The sequence below is a fragment of the Babylonia areolata genome, chromosome 6, assembly GCF_041734735.1.
Source record: "Babylonia areolata isolate BAREFJ2019XMU chromosome 6, ASM4173473v1, whole genome shotgun sequence".
In the NCBI taxonomy this organism is placed as follows: domain Eukaryota; kingdom Metazoa; phylum Mollusca; class Gastropoda; order Neogastropoda; family Buccinidae; genus Babylonia; species Babylonia areolata.
Window position 1 is genome coordinate 44,182,936 of NC_134881.1, and position 19,447 is coordinate 44,202,382.

The 19,447-nt window shown below is 40.9% G+C and overlaps 1 protein-coding gene across 3 annotated transcripts; it reads left to right on the forward strand.

Annotated features, from left to right (window-relative positions):
- The first annotated feature begins 3,382 nt into the window (after positions 1 to 3,382).
- LOC143283415 (uncharacterized) lies at positions 3,383 to 18,800 on the forward strand. Of its 3 annotated transcripts, none has more exons than XR_013055401.1 (12): positions 3,383 to 3,543; positions 6,037 to 6,907; positions 9,439 to 9,682; positions 10,371 to 10,868; positions 11,428 to 11,589; positions 12,261 to 12,338; positions 13,297 to 13,397; positions 13,871 to 13,963; positions 14,619 to 14,695; positions 16,389 to 16,487; positions 16,970 to 17,326; positions 17,459 to 18,800. XR_013055401.1 is itself a non-coding variant. In XM_076589651.1 (11 exons), the coding sequence occupies exons 1-11, from the start codon at positions 3,500 to 3,502 to the stop codon at positions 17,040 to 17,042; spliced, it is 2,340 nt and encodes a 779-aa protein (XP_076445766.1). In that variant the 5' UTR covers positions 3,383 to 3,499; the 3' UTR covers positions 17,043 to 18,800. The 3 variants fall into 3 exon arrangements, 1 of the variants encoding a protein (XP_076445766.1); XR_013055400.1 differs by having other exon boundaries at positions 16,970 to 17,143; positions 17,238 to 18,800; XM_076589651.1 differs by having other exon boundaries at positions 16,970 to 18,800.
- Positions 18,801 to 19,447: the final 647 nt, after the last annotated feature.

Below are 19,447 nucleotides of genomic sequence, written 5' to 3' on the forward strand. Positions count from 1 at the left end.
TCACACAAACACATACACTCAGAAGAAACACATGCTCACAGTGGGAGAGTAGTGGGGTAGTGAGGCTATTGAAAGTAAAACTTCTTTATTTTCCTTCACTAATTGCAAATTAAACCTTCTGAAATAACTATTAAAAAGGTATGGGTCGTGCATGACCCACACGAGCTTTCGAGGGGTGACCATGTTTTTTCCTCTTTAACCCACACAAGCGTCCATGTGTAGTTAAAACGCCACCTTTAATTACTCATTAACTAATTAATGAATTATTTTCATTTTTGGGCAAAAGTTGGCCTTTTAGGTGTAGGAAGCATTTGTGAAATTTCGTAGAAAAATATTAAGAATTGGCTGAAATATTTGCGTTTTTGTACCCTTCTGGGTCGTGTACAACCCACGATAGCCAGCGAAGGTTAACTTCACTGTCTTTTTGCCTCTTGTGAACAGAACTTGAAAATGTAAATTGGTGAGTTGCAAGTGGAATGGTGAAGAGTATCATATCAATGGTTTCCAACTAGAATGGTGTGTCATACCTTTTATTTTTTTTTTTACATTTTCACTTTTTCATATGAAAAGAATTTCTTTGCTCAAAAGTATATCCCAAGGTTGACAGTTCTGCTGCCCAGAAAGTAAATAAGGAATGAATGACAAGAACCGGAAAGCGATATAAAAATCTTTAAAAACCTAACTTGCTACCAGCTGAGATGGAACATGACAGTATCACAGGCACAACGTCTGAGTGGTTAATTTAAGTCATTGTACTTTCAATCTGGGAATCCTGGGTTCAATCCCAGGTCAACTACTGTGCAGACCTGCAAAGTGCCTGAACCCTGTCCATGTGTATATGCATGCAGATGATCAAATGCGCACATTTAAGATCTCGTCTTAAGACGGGCGCAATAGCCGAATGGTTCAAGTGTTGGACTTTCAATCTGGGGGTCCCAGGTTCGAATCTTGGTAACGGTGCCTGGTGGATAAAGGGTGGAGATTTTTCTGATCTCCCAGGTCAATATATGTGCAGACCTGCTAGTGCCTGAACCCTGTTCATGTGTATACTCGAGCAGAAGATCAAATACATATGTTAAAGATCCAGAAATCCATGTCAGCGTTCGGTGGGTTATACTTGTAGAAACCAGAACATATCCAGCATGCACACCCCTGAAAATGGAGTATGGCTGCATATATGGTGGGGTAAAAACAGTCATACACATAAAAGCAAAAAAAAACAACTTATGCCTGTAAAAGCCCACTTGTACAGAGGAGTGAAAGTGGGAGTTGCAGCCCACTAACACAGAAGAAGAAAAGCAAAAGAGGATAATAAACCAGTGCTTAAGAGATCCCCATTTTCAAGCCATGGCATCTAGACGCATTCCACAACAGTAGGGGCGGTGTGGAACACAGTGCAATATAATACAATACAACGGGGTATAGGTCTCATTTCTGTCAACATTCTTTGACCGCATACAAATTTGAAATGACACATCGATGTTGCAGCAAGATGGTCATTCTTAGTCTTATTTTCTTACAAAAATAATAGCGACTGCAATTTCAAACACACACACACACACTTTGCATTTGCTCACACACTGACATACAGACACCACACACATACATAGATCGACACACAAACTAACGCACAGACGCGCACACTCGTTATCATCGCTTACATACCGAATACTGACACGTATCGCCAGGCACCTGCACGCACGCGCACACACAGATCTACGGATCAATGTCACTTTTCGCATCAACTACTACAGAAAGTACAACGCAATAAATATTTTGAAGCAGTTTCGGGTCTGGAATTACGTCAGCCGATGCAGCAATACTGTAAACTTCATGGTGGCAGTTAGTTATTTAGATCTTGGATCTAAATACGTAGTACCGAAAAAATCCAGTTTTGCTCAAACGCGCACGTGGCCACTGACTCTAGGAATTTCGGTACAGTTTACTGTAGCTGTTGTCTTAATTGGTTTTCGCATGGCTTTATTGTCTTTCTTGCATGACGTCACTCATCGGGCTGTCCACCGTGTGTGTGTGTGTGTGTGTGTGTGTGTGTGTGCTTGCGCGCGAATCGTCATCAATTGAAGGACTAGTGATGATGTCAAAATCTTTTCTCAGTTCAGTGTGGCCCATGTCTCTTTCTGTATTTCCTTTCTAAATACCGTCACACATACACACAAACGCACGCCCGCTCGCGTGCGCCCGCACACACACACTGTCACACACACACACACTTCCTTCCGTAAAGTGATCACAGTCAAGACCTGACTATTCTATCACTGAATAAAAGGGGGTCTGCGGAAGATACATTTAGGTCTCCATAGGTTTCTTATAAAAATTTTTAAAAAAGAAAGGAAAAAAAAAAGGTATATTCTGGTATTTATATCATGGAGACCACCGACACTGAGCTGGCCTCCACAGCTCCCTGGGGCAAGGCGTTCCAATCCCGGATGGTACGTGGGAGGAAACCGGCCTGCCTATATCTAGTTTTGCAGAAGATTTGTTCCAGCTGCTCAGTGTGGGTGCGTCGCTGCCGTGCTGGTGGCGATACCAGTTTTTTCACACACACACACACACACCATATCTAATACCACTTAAGTGAAAAGAAAGAAACCTCCGTACCTCGTGAGTGAAAAATTACTCATACTTGAATTCAGATCTTCATAACTGAATTCAACTGAAAATCAACAACTTTACCCGGCCATTTATAATTTTTGCATATCTCCACCAAGCATATAATTATGGTGATGTAAATCGAAACAATGAAATCGTATAATGTGCCCATGGGAGGCCACAAACACTTAAGACACATGAGCACGCCGCCTTACACATTATTTGAGGGTTTCACATCAAACTTAATTGTATGAATTTGATCGGATCATTGGATCTGAGATTTTATTCTATTTGACAGCATACTTTTTTTTTCTTGTATAGTCTTTCTCCCCCAAAAAATTATTTTCTTGAATTTCTAAAATCCATTTTAAATTCACTCTGAATAAACCAACTGCGACTAAGTTTAACTGATCGTATCCTCACAACAGCTGTTAATGACATTCCCCCACCACCTTCCACCATCTGACATTACCGATAACTGCCTCAATCACTCCCACTCATTGATGCACCGTTTCCTTTTTTGGCCAATGCTATTATTTTCGCTCACCCCCTCACTTCCAGCCCGGCTTTCCCAGCATTACCAAAGAGTGATGAGAACGGATCAATAGCCGACAGCGCGCTATGTTTCGATGCCAGTCCCAGGCGAACTCGTCTACGTCACATCGTGTGGTCGACTACGCAGACGACATTTCATAATTTATGCCGCGATAAACATTTGTTGTGTTTTGCGATTCCATTGGTCAGTATAGAAAGCATGGCTGGCTGTCTTTGAGTCAACAGAAGGGGCTGTTGATTGTGGACAGTGCATCAGTGTTCCCGAGGAAGAAAAAGCTTTAAGATTTGACTGTAATTGTTTCAGCCTCGTTATTGATCGAGGAGGAAAGTGATAATGATGAAGGTGTACCAGCCTGTGTGTCCCGACATGAAGTTCAGGTACGTACTGGTTCTGGTAGCAACTCCTTTTAGGAGTGCTGGCCTCGGTCATACGACTCTGTTCATAATGATAGACCACTGAATCAGTAAACAGTCTTACGTACTAAAACTACCACTGATCTAGTCTACATGACTGCCATCAATACCATCGTCTAGCAAGTAGAGTATTTTAGACAGTGTCAGAAGTGGACAGTTTGAAGGAAATTAGATGAAAGTGACTTCAACTCAAGGAGGAATTAGTTAATTATCCATTAGAATACATTGTCAGTTCTAACAAAACTTAATGTTTTTGATAATACGCTTCTTGGTAATTCAGTCCAAACATTTATTCCCTTAATGTGCAAACAATACCAGCATGCCACAGTGTGATTCACTATGACATTAGATCTGACATTTTATAATTGATTCATATGTGGAGCAGTTGGGGAAAACACAAAGATGACGAAGCAGTGTCATCTTATGATAATGATAATGTTTTTCTTTGTTCCACTCCAAACTGACCCCCCAGCTCAGTCTTCAGAGAAGTCTGACTGCCCATTTTCTCGAACCTTATATAAAATTTCCTCTTTTGTTATTTAGGAAAGAGATGAAGAAGGCAAAAAAAATTGGTGTCTTATACTTGTGTAGTTAAAGAAACCCTTGTTAAAAAACAAACAAACAAAAAATGATATACAAACATGTATGTATCTTTCTTTCTCTTAATTGTTTGGATTAAACCAAGTTATTTGAGGAGAGCTTATCAGTATGTGTGCAGTTGAAAATGAATACCTGCTTACAGGAGTTGAAAAATTAAAGAAGCATTCTGTATATATCTATGTAAAAAAAAAAAAAAAGTATTTATAATATTTATATATATATACACACAGGGGAGAGAGAGAGCAATACTTGCCTGTTTGCATGAAAATAAACGGTAATGTAGATGAAATAGAACAGATAGGTAAAAGTGTGAATCTGACCCAGTGACATAAATTTGTGTGTCATTGTGAACTCTGTATTTGTTATTTTCTCTGAAACTGTTTCTGCCTCAATGTTCATGAGCTGTAAGCGTAATTCTCACATTAATTTGCATCAACAAGTAGGCTGTAAGAAGTATGACTGTTTACTCTGTCACATAAGCAGGCATTCAGGATGCGCACACTGGGTAATTTCTTGTTTTGATTGCCCAGTTAACTTTTTTTGTTGCCAACATGGATTATGGGATCTTAAACATACATCAGTTTATCTTTTGCATGTGTGATGAAGGGGATAAAAGCACATGTGGATTGACGCATATATAGAGCTTGTTGGTTGGAAAAAAACAATTCACTTAAATGCTCTGGGCAGTAATACTTGGATCAAACCCAGAATCTTCAGATTGGAAGTCTAGCTCTGTAATTACTTGGCTACCATGCCCATCAGTGTTCAAAACAGATTTTGCAATTCTCCCACACAGCTCATCCAGAGTCCCCAGTGTGTAGCCACACTCAGGTTTATATGACAAGCCACAGTCCTATTGGCAGCAGTCCTGTAGAGCTATAATAGGCTGTAAGGAGGCCACATACTAGAGGACATATTGTGATGTTCAGTAGAGCCTGTTCTGAACCAAAATACAGAGGACATCTTTATCTAAGCCCTCTTATATATACATATATATATATATATATATTGACAGGAATCATTTAACAACATTACCCAACAGAGTGACCATCCCCATTGAGTAAAGCCAGCCACACTGTTGTTCCAACAACAGTCACCAATGAATCTCCCAATACCAGACTTTGACAGGAACTCAACGGGGGCATGGAAGTAGAAGGGAAATTGAGACTGAGATCGCCGTGAGAGCAGGGCATAAAAGACTTCAAGATTTTGTTTTTGTTTATTGTGTTTGACTGATTATGTAGTCATGCTTTGGATGTGACTGATTATGTAGTCATGCTTTGGATGTCCGTTTAGGTTTGGGACATGACAAGGCTGTATTCTTACTTCCTTTTATACTTGATATTACCATCAGCATGGCCTGAGAGATTTAGAGACCTGCAGTATTTGTCAGCAAATTTGAGAAAAGCTCCCAAAGAAGTGGATGACCTTTGACTGTGCGGCCCCATTCTTCCCATTTTAACCCATAACACATTCAACTTTGGGTAGGACTAAGCTGTCGACCAGTTTTTGTTAGTCAGACTGCAGTGGTACAGTAATACAAAGTAACTAATAGATCTTATCAGATGAATCTCCTTTCAGTTGGCCGTAAAAGCACAAGAAAGAGGAAAATGTAAAAAAAAATAATATATATATTAAAAAAAATAATAATAAAAAAAGAAATCCTTGATAACTGAAAGGGGGAAATAACTAAACTTTTCTTCATATAACTGTGGGTGCCAGGTGGAAAGTGGTTGATAAGGTCAGGGGGCTGGGGGGGTTGGGGGGGGGGAATGGGTGGGAGAAGGGGACAGGGGTGGGGTGGAAGACCTGTCACTGCTTAGAGTGTTTTACTCAGTTTTGTGTTTCCCTTGACAGACTGGTGGCAGACCTTTCACCAGACGCTGTGGAGATATCCGAGGATTCTGCTCTCTCCTCTGACTCGGCATCCTGCGTGTCAGATGATGAGGATGTCAAAGTGATGGTGCATCAGGAGAGCTCAGCCAGCAACCCCCAACCTGCTCACTATTCCTGCAACGGATTTTCACCAAGTTCAGCGTCAGCTACCCCTATCCCTGTGACCTCAGAGCTACATCATCAGCACCAAGTTGGTTCCGTCACAGGAGCGGTATGCTTGATGGCAGAGCTGGCTTCAGCTTCAGCACAGCCCTTGGCATTGTCAGGCGTTATGGGGGAGAGTAACACACATGCCAATGGAGCTGACTGTATGGGCAGACATCAGGAGTGGACTTGCAGCAAGTCACGGTCTGCCACTCACAGTATTTCTGATTCCACACACCAAAAAGACAGCAGAGTGCAGTACTCTGGATATGCGCAAGATTATGATGAAGAGGAGGTATCAGCCACTGCACACATTAACGGCTTCAGTGCTGCTAGCTCTCCGGCACCTTGCTCTGTGCAGCAGCCTGTCTGTGCTTATGACAAAGTATGCAACAGCATTAATCAACCACATACACAGAATGGTTTTGAGATGGACAAGGATGATGTCTGTGTTTGTGATGATGACAGTGATGATGACAATGCCAGTATTGAAGATATATCCATTTCCCACAATGTACCCATGTGTCCCCCTTCCCCAGCCCCATTTTCCCCTGCCCGCACCCCTCCCATGACGCGCAGGTTGGGGGTGAAGCCAGGCAGAGAGGTGGGGGTTGTGTCCAACAAATCCACACAGGGGCAAAGGTCTGAGGCAGTCAGGTCCTCAGGACTGTATCTGGATGTCCACACAGTGAGTCATTTGCTAGATTTCTTGCTTATGTGTTGGTGTGTTATTGTTAGTACCACGTTTAACTTTCATGTGTATGTTTGTGTGTGTGTGTGTGTGTGTGTGTGTGGTGTTTAGGTATCTGAAGTCTGGTAAAATCTTTAAGTATGTGTGCATGTATGTTGTGTGAAATGTTTAAGGGTCTGATGTTATGTAAAAATTGTTTTGGTAAAACATGAGATCCTTAAGAATATATATATCTGCTGTCCTGTAATATTTCATTTGACTAGATACAAGATGCTTTGGTAAGTATAGTATCAGATGTCTAATAAAACCAGTCTGTTGTCATAGAATGTGAGATCCTTTATAAAATATATATATTTTTACACACACACACACACACACACACACACACACACCACGTTTGTGCAGATTCATTTTTTTCTCTTTCGTTCTAATTTTTGTGAGTTTGTGTAACCATCCTTTTGCGGTCATTTGTCCAACTGATTATGTGCGTGTTTAGCGTGTACTGATTCAGAGATAGGTGATTTTTTAAAAATCGAACATTATGTTTATTGACCGTTTTACATTTTGGTTTCTCTTTGATTGCCTTTGGAACTGTCAGATAAACAACCCTGAAATGGCTCCTTTGTGGTCGGCAACGTGATTTGATTTTGTGTGTGTGTGTATATGTGATATTGATATTTTCTCACCAACTACAAGTGGTAGAGGAATCAAACCGTAAATGTTTCAAACCATTCTTTTTATCAGTTTATGAAGACAAAGTGGTTTAACCCCTAGGCTGCTTATATGACGAGATAACTCGTCATCGCAAGCATGTACACTTCGCTGCCACATTGACAAGATAACTCGTCATCGAAATATTCTGACTTTTCCCTGGTTTGCATCCAGTTCGTTGACAAAAATACTGGTTGCTTTAGCTTGGGGAATCTTTCCAGACTCTATTCATAGCTAGAAACACCATCAACATCATGGGGCAGTCATTTATTTGAACGTTTTGGTTGGGTTACTGGCCACAGTGTTTGCCTGACTCCTCTCCTTGCTCGCTCAACAAAATGTCGTACTGACGCTGTGCTCAAGACATGTGATCGAACTAAATCAACCAAGATTGCTTTCTTTAGCTGATGCTAAGAAAGAATTGAAGCGTAAATTCAAAGGAGAAGACAGTGTTGAACATTTATAGGAAAATATGATAGAAAATAAAGGGAGCAATCAAGAGAGTGGCCAAGATACATCTATCAGTGAGTGATGCCGGCTGTACAGCTGGAGCAGACGACAGAAAGTTACAGAATTATTAGCAGGACACAGTGTGAGCGATTTTCTTGGCACTCACATCCATATTATCACTTGGAGAAGTCACAATGCATTGTGTATCTATCTCTTTTTAAAATTTTTGTTGTTGTGGTTCTAGTATGATTTTGTGTGTGCAGATAACCATTTGTCCAGAAAATATGGTATTTTAGTGCAAATTACCTGGCTAATGTTTGTAATGAACAAGTTGAAAATGTGACAAAAAGCAAAACACTGATTTCAAAACAACAGCATGTTACTAAAAATATATAAAATTGGAAAACATCATGTGTTTTGTATTCTTTATTCATTTACCTTTCAGAAAATATATACTTTTATGGGTCTTTCTCCAGTAACAAAGAGCATAGAATTTTTTGAAAATTTATACCTGTTTTTTGGGAGAAAAAAACCCTGGCAAATAGATTTCACTTAAATCTTATTTTCCTTGCAGTGAAGAGTTAAAGTGAGAGGTGAAGGTTTTCACTTAGCATGATTGAAAAACAAAAGTTGCAGGCACAACTGAGATGGTGTCTTGTCTCCAGTCATCATCAGAGTTGGTACATTGTGTATCAGTTGATCATGTTGAGAGTTTGGTGTTTTGTTGATATAACGTTAGAAGTCAGAGGTCAATGTAGCAATTTTCCCCCCGACGCAATGCAAATGCCTCTTGCATCCAATCTTGATCAAACCTGGTACAGTGATTGGTTACAGTGATAGCAAAAATCCTGCAGATTGGAAATCAAGGTCAGATATTTAAGGTCAAGGTCACAACATGGTAATATAATAAAAATTACATGAATTATGCTTTTAGCACAACATAGCTTTGGTTTTGCATGAGTCTAGTCTTCATGAAACTTTATACTGTGATTAGTTTTAGTCAGAACATGGACCCTAAAGTCCAGAGTTGAAGGTCAATACTACAATAGTAAAAGTTTTCGCAGCACTACAGTGTGTTTCACTTTGCAGTCTTCTTTTTTTGTTTATACTTGTACCATAATTTTTGTGATGAAATTGGTGGCTATCACTTACTAAGTATAACACATGAGTCTTGAAGCCTTTATCTGCCATATTTCCTTTTTTTTTTCTTTCTTTCTTTTGCTCTGCTTATATTATCACTGAATGAAATTATGACCCTACCTTGTTGAGAGGGTTTAACTGCTGAATAGACAGTAGAATATGTTAGTGTCAGTGATTCTTTCTTTCTTCTTATAACAAACCTGCCTTTTTATTTTCCTGTACACCAGAAGAGCCTCAACAAGGCCCAGAGTCCCTACACCCTGGCCTGTGCCATCACACCCTCCCCTCTCCTGGAGCACACCACCATGGCCAGCACCCTGTCTTCAACCAGCAACGCCGGCAGTGGCCACAATGCTGCCAGCACTGCAACTACCTCACCTCACACCTCCAGCAACAACGGTGCCACCCAGGTCACGGCCACACAGCCACTCACTGCACAGCCCCCTGACACAACGACTGACAGTCAGCAAGGTAGTTGGCAGGAGATACCGAACTCTGAATACTTTCATTGTTGACCGTCAAGAGTAATTCAGCTGTGGTGTCGTACACATAAACAGGACTCCCAGTCATTTTTACTTTATTGTCCTAAGTAAGTACTCATTTGTGGTTTGAAACGCATGAACAATGCATGAAAATCACAGTCATTCAATATATATATGTATATATATATATATCTGAAAAAGACCTAAAATGTCTAAATGTGAACCTGAAGTAAACCACATGCACAATAATCACATCAAAAGAGATTAGAGAGAACGGCTTGTCCTCTTCTGTCTTTGCTTCATTTTTTTCTTTAAAAAAAAAAGAAAGAAAAAGTATATTTTCAGGAAATATTAATGGCTCGTGTGTACGTATGTGTGTGTATTTTGAGTTCTTTGTATTTTCATGAGTCAGAATGGATGGGTGGATACAAGGATAGGAAGGTATGAATGAGAGAGAGAGGGAGGAAAATAGCATGGGCATGTGAGAGAGAGAGAGAGAGAGCAAAACTATGGTTGCAACTTTTTTTTTGGTATTACTATTTACTCATCTTTTAATAGATATTGAGACACATTTGACAGTTTCTTGTAGTAACAGTCAAACAGCACCATTTTGATATAAATGAGGAAAAAGAAAGAAAAGGATTCCCTCAGTTTTTCATTCCTGCCTCTGTTTGAAGGTGAGGCATCCAACTCTGATGCCATGAACCGATCCATCTACGACGAAATTCAGGAAGCCCTTATCAAGGAAGTCAGCGGTGGCAGCGTCCAGGAAGATACACCCATGGCTGCCGCTGCTGACACAGATCCTGCCCAGCAGTACCCCTTCATCCACAAGCACATGGGGCACCTGTTTGACAAGAAACGCCTGCTGATTGGCTATGCTTCCAGCAGCAGCCCTGTCCGACAGCACCGAGACGTGTCCACCTCTCCTTGCAGAAGTGTGTACTCATCCTCCAGCAGAAGTCGTCACGTCAGTGCCGCCTCCACCTCGGCCTCGGAAGCGGCGACCAGCGTTGACGAAAACATTTACGTCAGCAAGGTGGAAAGACCAGCCAGCGACGACGAGGAAGAGGAGGAGGTGATTGGAATTACCTTGGATGACGAGCCAGCTGGAGCCGCGTCAGCCACTGTCATCTACAGTCAGAAGAGACGCCGCAAGAACTCTGATGGTGATGGTGAGATATGTGGCTTTTTGCAGTGGTTTTGACAGCAGGGTTTATGAAACAAAAATATAACAACAACAACAACAGCAACAGAAAAACACCAAGTATGTATTGGATTGAATGGTATCACTTTTTTGTCACAACAGATTTCTTTGGGTCAAGTGTTGGTTGCTCTCCCTATGGAAGCACCACCATTTATTTCCCCTCCTTACTGCAAGTGTAATTATTTTTTCTGTCAAAATAGATTTTTCTACAGAATTTTGCCAGACAACCCCTTTCTTGCTGTGGATTCTTTTACGTGCACTGGGATCTCGGTTTGTCATCTCCTTGCTATCTGTATGTTTCATAACAGCTTAAAACACACTTTTCCCCAGTAGAAATGCCCTTTTTAATTACATAAACATTTAACACAAAGTGAATATTCAACAGTTTTGAACTGTACTGTTTAACAATGGAATGAAAATTCTGATTGTTGATATGAAATTTTTTGAAGCTGTGAACATTTTCTGTGTGGCTTGTTTACTCACCTTGTTGACTCACTGTGTGTGTGTGTGTTGTGTTTTGTTTTCAGGATCGCGGCGTCACTCGTCTTCGATGGCCACGCCCTACAGTGACCTGGAGGTGACGCACCGCGGCATGCACCGCTTTATACCACGGCATGCCGATGAGGTGCAGATCGGCATCGGCGACCCCATCCATGTCATCAAGGAGTTTGACGATCTCTGGTGTGAAGGTGAGGCTTTGGTTCTGTGTGGGTTGGGGGCTTTGGGGGTCTCTGTGTGTGTGTGTGTGTGTGTGTAAATGTTTGTGTGTATAAACGCTGTTAATATGTAAATGTGCGTGTATGTTTGTGTGTGTGCATGTGTGAGTGTGTTTGTGAATGACTCAACTTGTATTGTGAGGTTGTGAGTGTTTGCTCATGTGCATCTGTCATGTTTGATCATACATTACATTAAATATGCATAGTTTTATTATGAACATGATTTGATAACAGGTCTTATTTCATAAACAGAAAAGTATTTAAAAATTTTTTGTGATAACTTAGGTTTATTCTTATGAGATTGATAGCCTTGATAAATTATTATAGTAATTATAATAATAATAATTTGAGTGTGTTATTTCTGTACCTTATTCATACCACATGTATAGTTAGATGCACATAGACCTGCCAGATAAGCACTAAATAAATGCATATCATTAGTAGCAATAGTAGAGTTACAGTTATCATTATTATTTTTACTGCTGTCATTATATATAGAGAACTGTAGAGCGAGCAGGTGGCGCGAGCTGACCAGGCAGTCATCCATGGTGCCCCAACGACCCACCCACAGGTCAAGGGATAGATGAGATGAGAGTAGAGAAAAAGAAAAGTTCACTGTGTGGAACTTTTCCCATGTTTTCCAGGTGTCAACCTGAGGTCTGGTGAGCGAGGCATCTTCCCTGCCATGTATGCCAACGACCTGACGTTCCTGGAAGAGTCAGGTAGTGTTTCTCTTGTTTCTTACTGTCAGAAATGTATGGTGAACTTTTTTTTTTTTTACTGGTTTTATGCCACCAGTTCATGCAGGTTGCAGATGTCTTGGGAAGTTTTGACATTGATTGATACCATTAATTTCTGATTAGGCTGTCTGTTTAATCTGATGGTGAACTGTGGAGAAGTGGAGTGAAACAAGCCTGCAGGGATAGGAGAGCTTTTGGAATGGAGAGAAGGCAGTTTATTACAGTGGTGGATGTATCCTGTGGCCAGAGAACTGGCCAGTTTCTGTTATCGAAGTAAAGACTTGTAGAGGTATAGCAGCCAACCAGTTAAAGCATAGGACTTTCAGTCTGATGGTCCTGAGTTCTGATTCCGGTCATGGTGCCTGGTGGGTTAAGGGTGGAGTGGAGAATTTTTCTAATTAAGGGTGGAGATTTTTCCAATTTCCAAACTCGACAGATGAGAAGACCTGTGTGCCTGAACCGACTTTGTGTGTATGGACATGCAGAAGATCATGTACTCACATTAAAGATCCCATAAACCATGTAAGCATTTGATGGATCATGGAAACAATAACATGCCCAGCATGCATCCCTCCAAAATGAAGTATGGTTGCCTATATAGCGGGGTAAAAACCGTCAAACAGGTTAAAGCCTCTCATTCATGTGGGTGAACATTGGGAGTTTCAGCCCACCAGTGCAGGAGAAGTTTGCTATGATTATATTGAGTTTTCATTTAGTTATTCCTGAGTGCATGAACATTGTTCAAGCTTTCTTATAAATCATATGTGGAAAGTTAACTTCTGGATTGAGCCTTATTTTGTGACAACCCAGCTGTTTGTGTGGTTAATCAAGTAATGAAAATATTGCACTTGGTTTCTTTTGTCACTTCATTATCACAGTTTGTGTATTTCATTGATCATAGAGATTTTGTAATTGTGTGTGTGTGTGTGTGTGTGTGCAGAAGAGGAGGATGAACACTGGAAGTTCACCATGAGGTTTCTTGGTACAGTGGAAGTGACTTCTGCCAGTGGTGATATTGCTCTCTGTCAGGCCATCAACAAGGTAGGGTTTTTTTCTCTGTGTGTGTGTGTGTGCACGTGTGTGCGTGTGTGTGTGTGTGTGTGTATGTGTGTTTGTGTGAATGAATGAGATGTACGTAACTTTAAAAAAAAATGTTTTGCTTTCCTTCTCTCAGTCACACTCTCTTTCCCCCCCCCCCCCCCAAAAAAAATTGTTTGTCTGCCAGCCTGTCTGTCTGTCTGTGTCTCCTTCTGAAACACAGAAGTTGGCAGATGGAGAAACTTTCAGTACTATTTTTCAAAAATTTTAACTCTACATATTTTAATGTTTGTATGTGATCAGACATTTTCTGTTTCAAACAGTGAACAAATTAATGATTACAACAAATGCATGTAACTGAATAGCAGCAGCTGCACAGTGAGACATGGAAAAGCGATTGACAGAAAAGGCAGGTGATTTGTTGACTGGTCTCTTGTTGGCAGTGTAGAAAGTCCCTGTTTTTTCTGATTGGACAGGTGGCACAGCAAGGCCGCATCAAGAACGCCTGCCTGTGTATTCTGGAAATCAACCAGTACGGCATCCGCATGATTGACAAGAGCAAGGAAGGGGTATGTGTGTGTGCTGTATGCTAGGGAAATGCAGAACGTTGTAACGAATGGAAAAAAAAGTCAGTATTGCATACACATGCTTGTGAGACCAAAACAAACAAAAGAAGAAATGTCCTTAAAAATGGAAAATACCAATGACAGACAGTATTTTAAAAAACCCAACCCAATCAGTATTGCATACATTTGCTTGTGAGATTGAAGAAAAAAGGCAAGAAGGAAATATCTACAGCATGGAAGATACTTCTGGAAAACGTGAAAGTAAAATGAATATGTGTGTGTGTGTGTGTGTGTGTGTGATATAGCAGCAAGGGAAGGAGTAATGTCACTTACTGTACATTTAAATGAAGCATATTGTTATGTGACTAAAATACAGTCTTTAGGTTTAAAAATTATCAGTTACAAAAGAAATTTACCGCAACATTGTGGAAGCAAGGTTTTGACAAGATTGCATGGATGTGTAGTGGTGATGAGAATGGACATTGTGGGCAGAACACATTTTCCCAAAGATGAATATCTTTCTCTTTTTTTTTTTTCCTGTTCAATGCTGAATGATATCAGGTCACAGCTGTTCCAGTGAAAGTGTCTGGTCATAGCTAAATGTTTAAAGTGTTTCTCTTGTTTCAGTCAGTTGATATTCTGTCCTCATCTGTTGCAGCATGAAAGTGAAAAGTTCTCCAACTTCTTCGCCTTGAAGAACATTTCCTTTTGCGGCACTCATCCAAATAACAACAGGTGAGCTGTCTTTGAATAGAGTGGGGGTTTGGGGAGAGAGGTGTTGTAGTTTTTCACTGTGATATTGTGCATTTTAATTCTTAGATAAGAGGGGCAATATGTAATTGAATAGATGTCAGGTTTTGTTGTTGTTGTTTTTTTTTTGTTTTGGCAAAGCAGTTCTGCACATACTTTGGGCATGTAGGGTGCACAAATCCATACTCTTAGCCCATTTTGTACTGCTATAATTGTGACCATGGTCTTTACTGTTGCAGCTCATAGGACACAAGTTTTAACACACTAATCATTATGCTGCTATTCCTGTTATTGAATAGAAAAACAGAAACAGACAATTACTTGTTGGCAAGAATTATTACAACAGATTTGCAGTAGATAGTTTTGGTTTTGTTTTTTGTCACCAGTACTGAGGGACATCTATCAAGTGGCATGTAAGCTTGCAGTAGTAATATGTATTTTGAAAGCTTGTAGTAGTTTCAAGCAGCTTGAAAGCTCGGAGTTGTTACAAGTAGCTTGTAAGTTTGCAATAGTTACGAGTGGTTTGAAAACTTGCAGTAGTTATGTTCAACCCTTTCGCTGCCAGGAAAATAACATTTAAGTGAAATCTATTTACCAGGGTTTTTTCACAAAAAAACGAGTATATGTTTTCAAAAAATTCTGTACTCTTTGTTAATGGAGAAAGACCCATAAAAGTATATATTTTCTGAAAGGTAAATGAATAAAGAATACAAAACACATGATGTTTCCCATTTTGTATATTTTCAGTGATATGTTGTTGTTTTGAAATAAGTGTTTTGTTTTTTGTTACATTTTCAACTTGTTCATTACAAACATTATTCGGGTAATTTGCACTAAAATGTCTTATTTTCTGGACACATGGATAATACCTGCACACGCAAATTATGCTACAACAACCACAAAAAAAAAGAAAAAAAAAAGAGACATACATAATGCATTGTGACCTCTCCACGTGATAATATGGATGTGAGGCCACACCCCCTTGGTCTCCACCCCCTCCTGTTCACCCCTCTCACACACCGTCACATCATCCAGTTCTCATCAGATCGTGTTGGCTGAGTGCCAAGAAAATCACTCACACTGTGTCCTGCTAAAAATTTGGTTACTTTGTGTCTGCTAGGGCTGTAAAGTCGGCATCACTCACTGATAGTCGTGTCTTGGTCAGTCTCTTCATTGCTCCCTTTATTTTCTATCAAATCATCCTACAAAAGTTCATCACTGTCTTCTCCTTTGAATTTACACTGCAGTTCTTTCTGAGCATCAGCTAAAGAAAGCAATCTTGGTTGGTTTCATGCAACCACGATCACATGTCTTGAGCACAGGGTGCGACATTTTGTTGAGCGAGCAAGGAGAGGAGCCAGGCAAACTGCGACAATAATCCAACCAAAACGTTCAAATAAAGGACTGCCTCATGATGTAGATGGGGTTTCTAGCTATGAATAGGATCTAGAAAGATTCCCCGATCTAAAGCTACTAGCATTTTTGTCAGCGAACTCAGTGCAAACCAGGAAAATGTCAGAATATTTCGATGACGAGTTATCTCGTCATTGTGGCAGTGAAGCGTACATGCTTGCGCTGACGAGTTATCTCGTCATATAGGCAGCCTAGGGGTTAATGCGTTTTCTTTTGTCTTTCTTCTGAGAGAAAAAAGAGTAACACAGAGTACTGGTGTGTGCAGGTATTTCGCATTCATCACCAAACACCCCAGAGAGGCACGCTTTGCTTGCCACGTCTTTCATAGTGAGAGATCCACACACAGAGCCAGAGATGCCCTTGGGTAAGACAATGTGTTGGTAGATGTGTGTTGTGTGTGTGAGTGTGTGTGTGTGTGTGATAAAGTAGAAAGTGTATAAACGTGTAAGCAAGTTCTTGTGTGAAACTGAATCACAGAAACTATCAAAACATCTCAGACTACTGGTAGATATGCGTATGTTTAAGAAAGATGTGTACAAACATGTGATAATATTGTGGAAATCTTAGTTACAGAAACATATCCAAGTATTATGTGTGTGTGTGTGTGTGTGTGTGAAACAGAGCAAGATGTGTATGAACATTGTGTAAGCAAATCCTTATTGTGTAAACAAGAGTGAAAGAAATAAAATGAAAATCAAAACATCTGTATGACACATACATTGGAAACTAATACATGTAAAAGACATTTCACATTCTGCTGCACACAAAAACGTTTGTCTGTATTATTAATTATCCCCCTTAACACACTGATGATAAAACACATTCTGTTGTTTGCCTGTCTCACAGCAAAGCGTTCAAGAGATTTTACCAGGAGTACATGGCGTTCACCCACCCCACAGAAGATATCTGGATGGAATAAATGCTATCATCTCAACTGTGTGCTTGTGATATGGACAGAGAGAAGCACAGCCACGGACATGTGAACACAGTGACAGTGATAACATCATCCACTGTATGTTGGTGTGATTTGGATGGAGAGGTGAACAGACAACATCCATTGTATGTAAGTGTGATATGGACCTAGCAGTGAACAGACACAGTCCACTATATGTAGGTGTGGTATGGACAGAGGTGAACAGACATCCACTATATGTAGGTATGATATGGACAGAGAGGTGAACAGACATCATCCACTGTATGTAGGTGTGATATGGACTACAGGTTAACAGATATAGTCAGAGAATAAATAGACATTATCCACTGTATGTAGGTGTGACATGGCCTTGAAGCTGAACAGATATGGACAGTGGTGAACAGACAATCCACTGAACGTAGGTGTGATATGGACAGAAAGGTGAACAGACATCATCCACTGTATGTAGGTGTGATATGGACAGAGAGGGGAACATACATCTACATGTAGGTATGATATGGACAGAGACATTATCCACTGTGTGTAGGTGTGATATGGACAGAGAGGTGAACAGACATCATCCACTGTATGTAGGTGTGATATGGACAGAGAGGTGAACAAACATCATCCACTGTATGTAGGTGTGATATGGACAGAGAGGTGAACAGACATTATCCAGTGTATGTAGGTGTGACAGAGAGGTGAACAGACATTATCCAGTGTATGTAGGTGTGGTATGGACAGAGAGGTGAACAGACATTATCCAGTGTATGTAGGTGTGGTATGGACAGAGAGGTGAACAGACATTATCCACTGTATGTAGGTGTGATATGGACAGAGAGGTGAACAAACATTATCCACTGTATGTAGGTGTGGTATGGACAGAGAGGTGAACAGACATTATCCAGTGTATGTAGGTGTGGTATGGACAGAGAGGTGAACAGACATTATCCAGTGTATGTAGGTTTGATATGGACAGAGAGGTGAACAAACATTATCCAGTGTATGTAGGTGTGGTATGGACAGAGAGGTGAACAAACATCATCCAGTGTATGTAGGTGTGGTATGGACAGAGAGGTGAACAGACATTATCCAGTGTATGTAGGTGTGGTATGGACAGAGAGGTGAACAGACATTATCCAGTGTATGTAGGTGTGGTATGGACAGAGAGGTGAACAGACATTATCCAGTGTATGTAGGTGTGGTATGGACAGAGAGGTGAACAGACATCATCCAGTGTATGTAGGTGTGATATGGACAGAGAGGTGAACAGACATTATCCAGTGTATGTAGGTGTGGTATGGACAGAGAGGTGAACAGACATTATCCAGTGTATGTAGGTGTGATATGGACAGAGAGGTGAACAGACATTATCCAGTGTATGTAGGTTTGATATTGACAGAGAGGGGAACAGACATCATACACTGAATGTAGGTGTGGTATGGACAGAGAGGTGAACAGACATCATACACTGAATGTAGGTGTGGTATGGACAGAGAGGTGAACAGATATTGTTCACTATGTAGGTGTGATATGGACAGAGAGGTGAACAGTGTTGTCACGCACTGTATGGAGGTGTGGTATGGACAGAGAGGTGAACAGTGTTGTCACCCACTGTATGGAGGTGTGGTATGGACAGAGAGGTGAACAGTGTTGTCACCCACTGTATGGAGGTGTGATATGGACAGAGAGGTGAACAGTGTTGTCACCCACTGTATGGAGGTGTGATATGGACAGAGAGGTGAACAGTGTTGTCACCCACTGTATGGAGGTGTGGTATGGACAGAGAGGTGAACAGTGTTGTCACCCACTGTATGGAGGTGTGGTATGGACAGAGAGGTGAACAGTGTTGTCACCCACTGTATGGAGGTGTGGTATGGACAGAGAGGTGAACAGTGTTGTCACCCACTGTATGGAGGTGTGATATGGACAGAGAGGTGAACAGTGTTGTCACCCACTGTATGGAGGTGTGATATGGACAGAGAGGTGAACAGTGTTGTCACCCACTGTATGGAGGTGTGGTATGGACAGAGAGGTGAACAGTGTTGTCACCCACTGTATGGAGGTGTGGTATGGACAGAGAGGTGAACAGTGTTGTCACCCACTGTATGGAGGTGTGGTATGGACAGAGAGGTGAACAGTGATGTCACGCACTGTATGGAGGTGTGATACGAACAGAGAGGTGAACAGTCTTGTCACCCACTGTATGGAGGTGTGATACGAACAGAGAGGTGAACAGTGTTGTCACCCACTGTATGGAGGTGTGATATGGACAGAGAGGTGAACAGTGTTGTCACCCACTGTATAGAGGTGTGATACGAACAGAGAGGTGAACAGTGTTGTCACCCACTGTATGGAGGTGTGATATGGACAGAGAGGTGAACAGTGATGTCAACCACTGTATGGAGGTG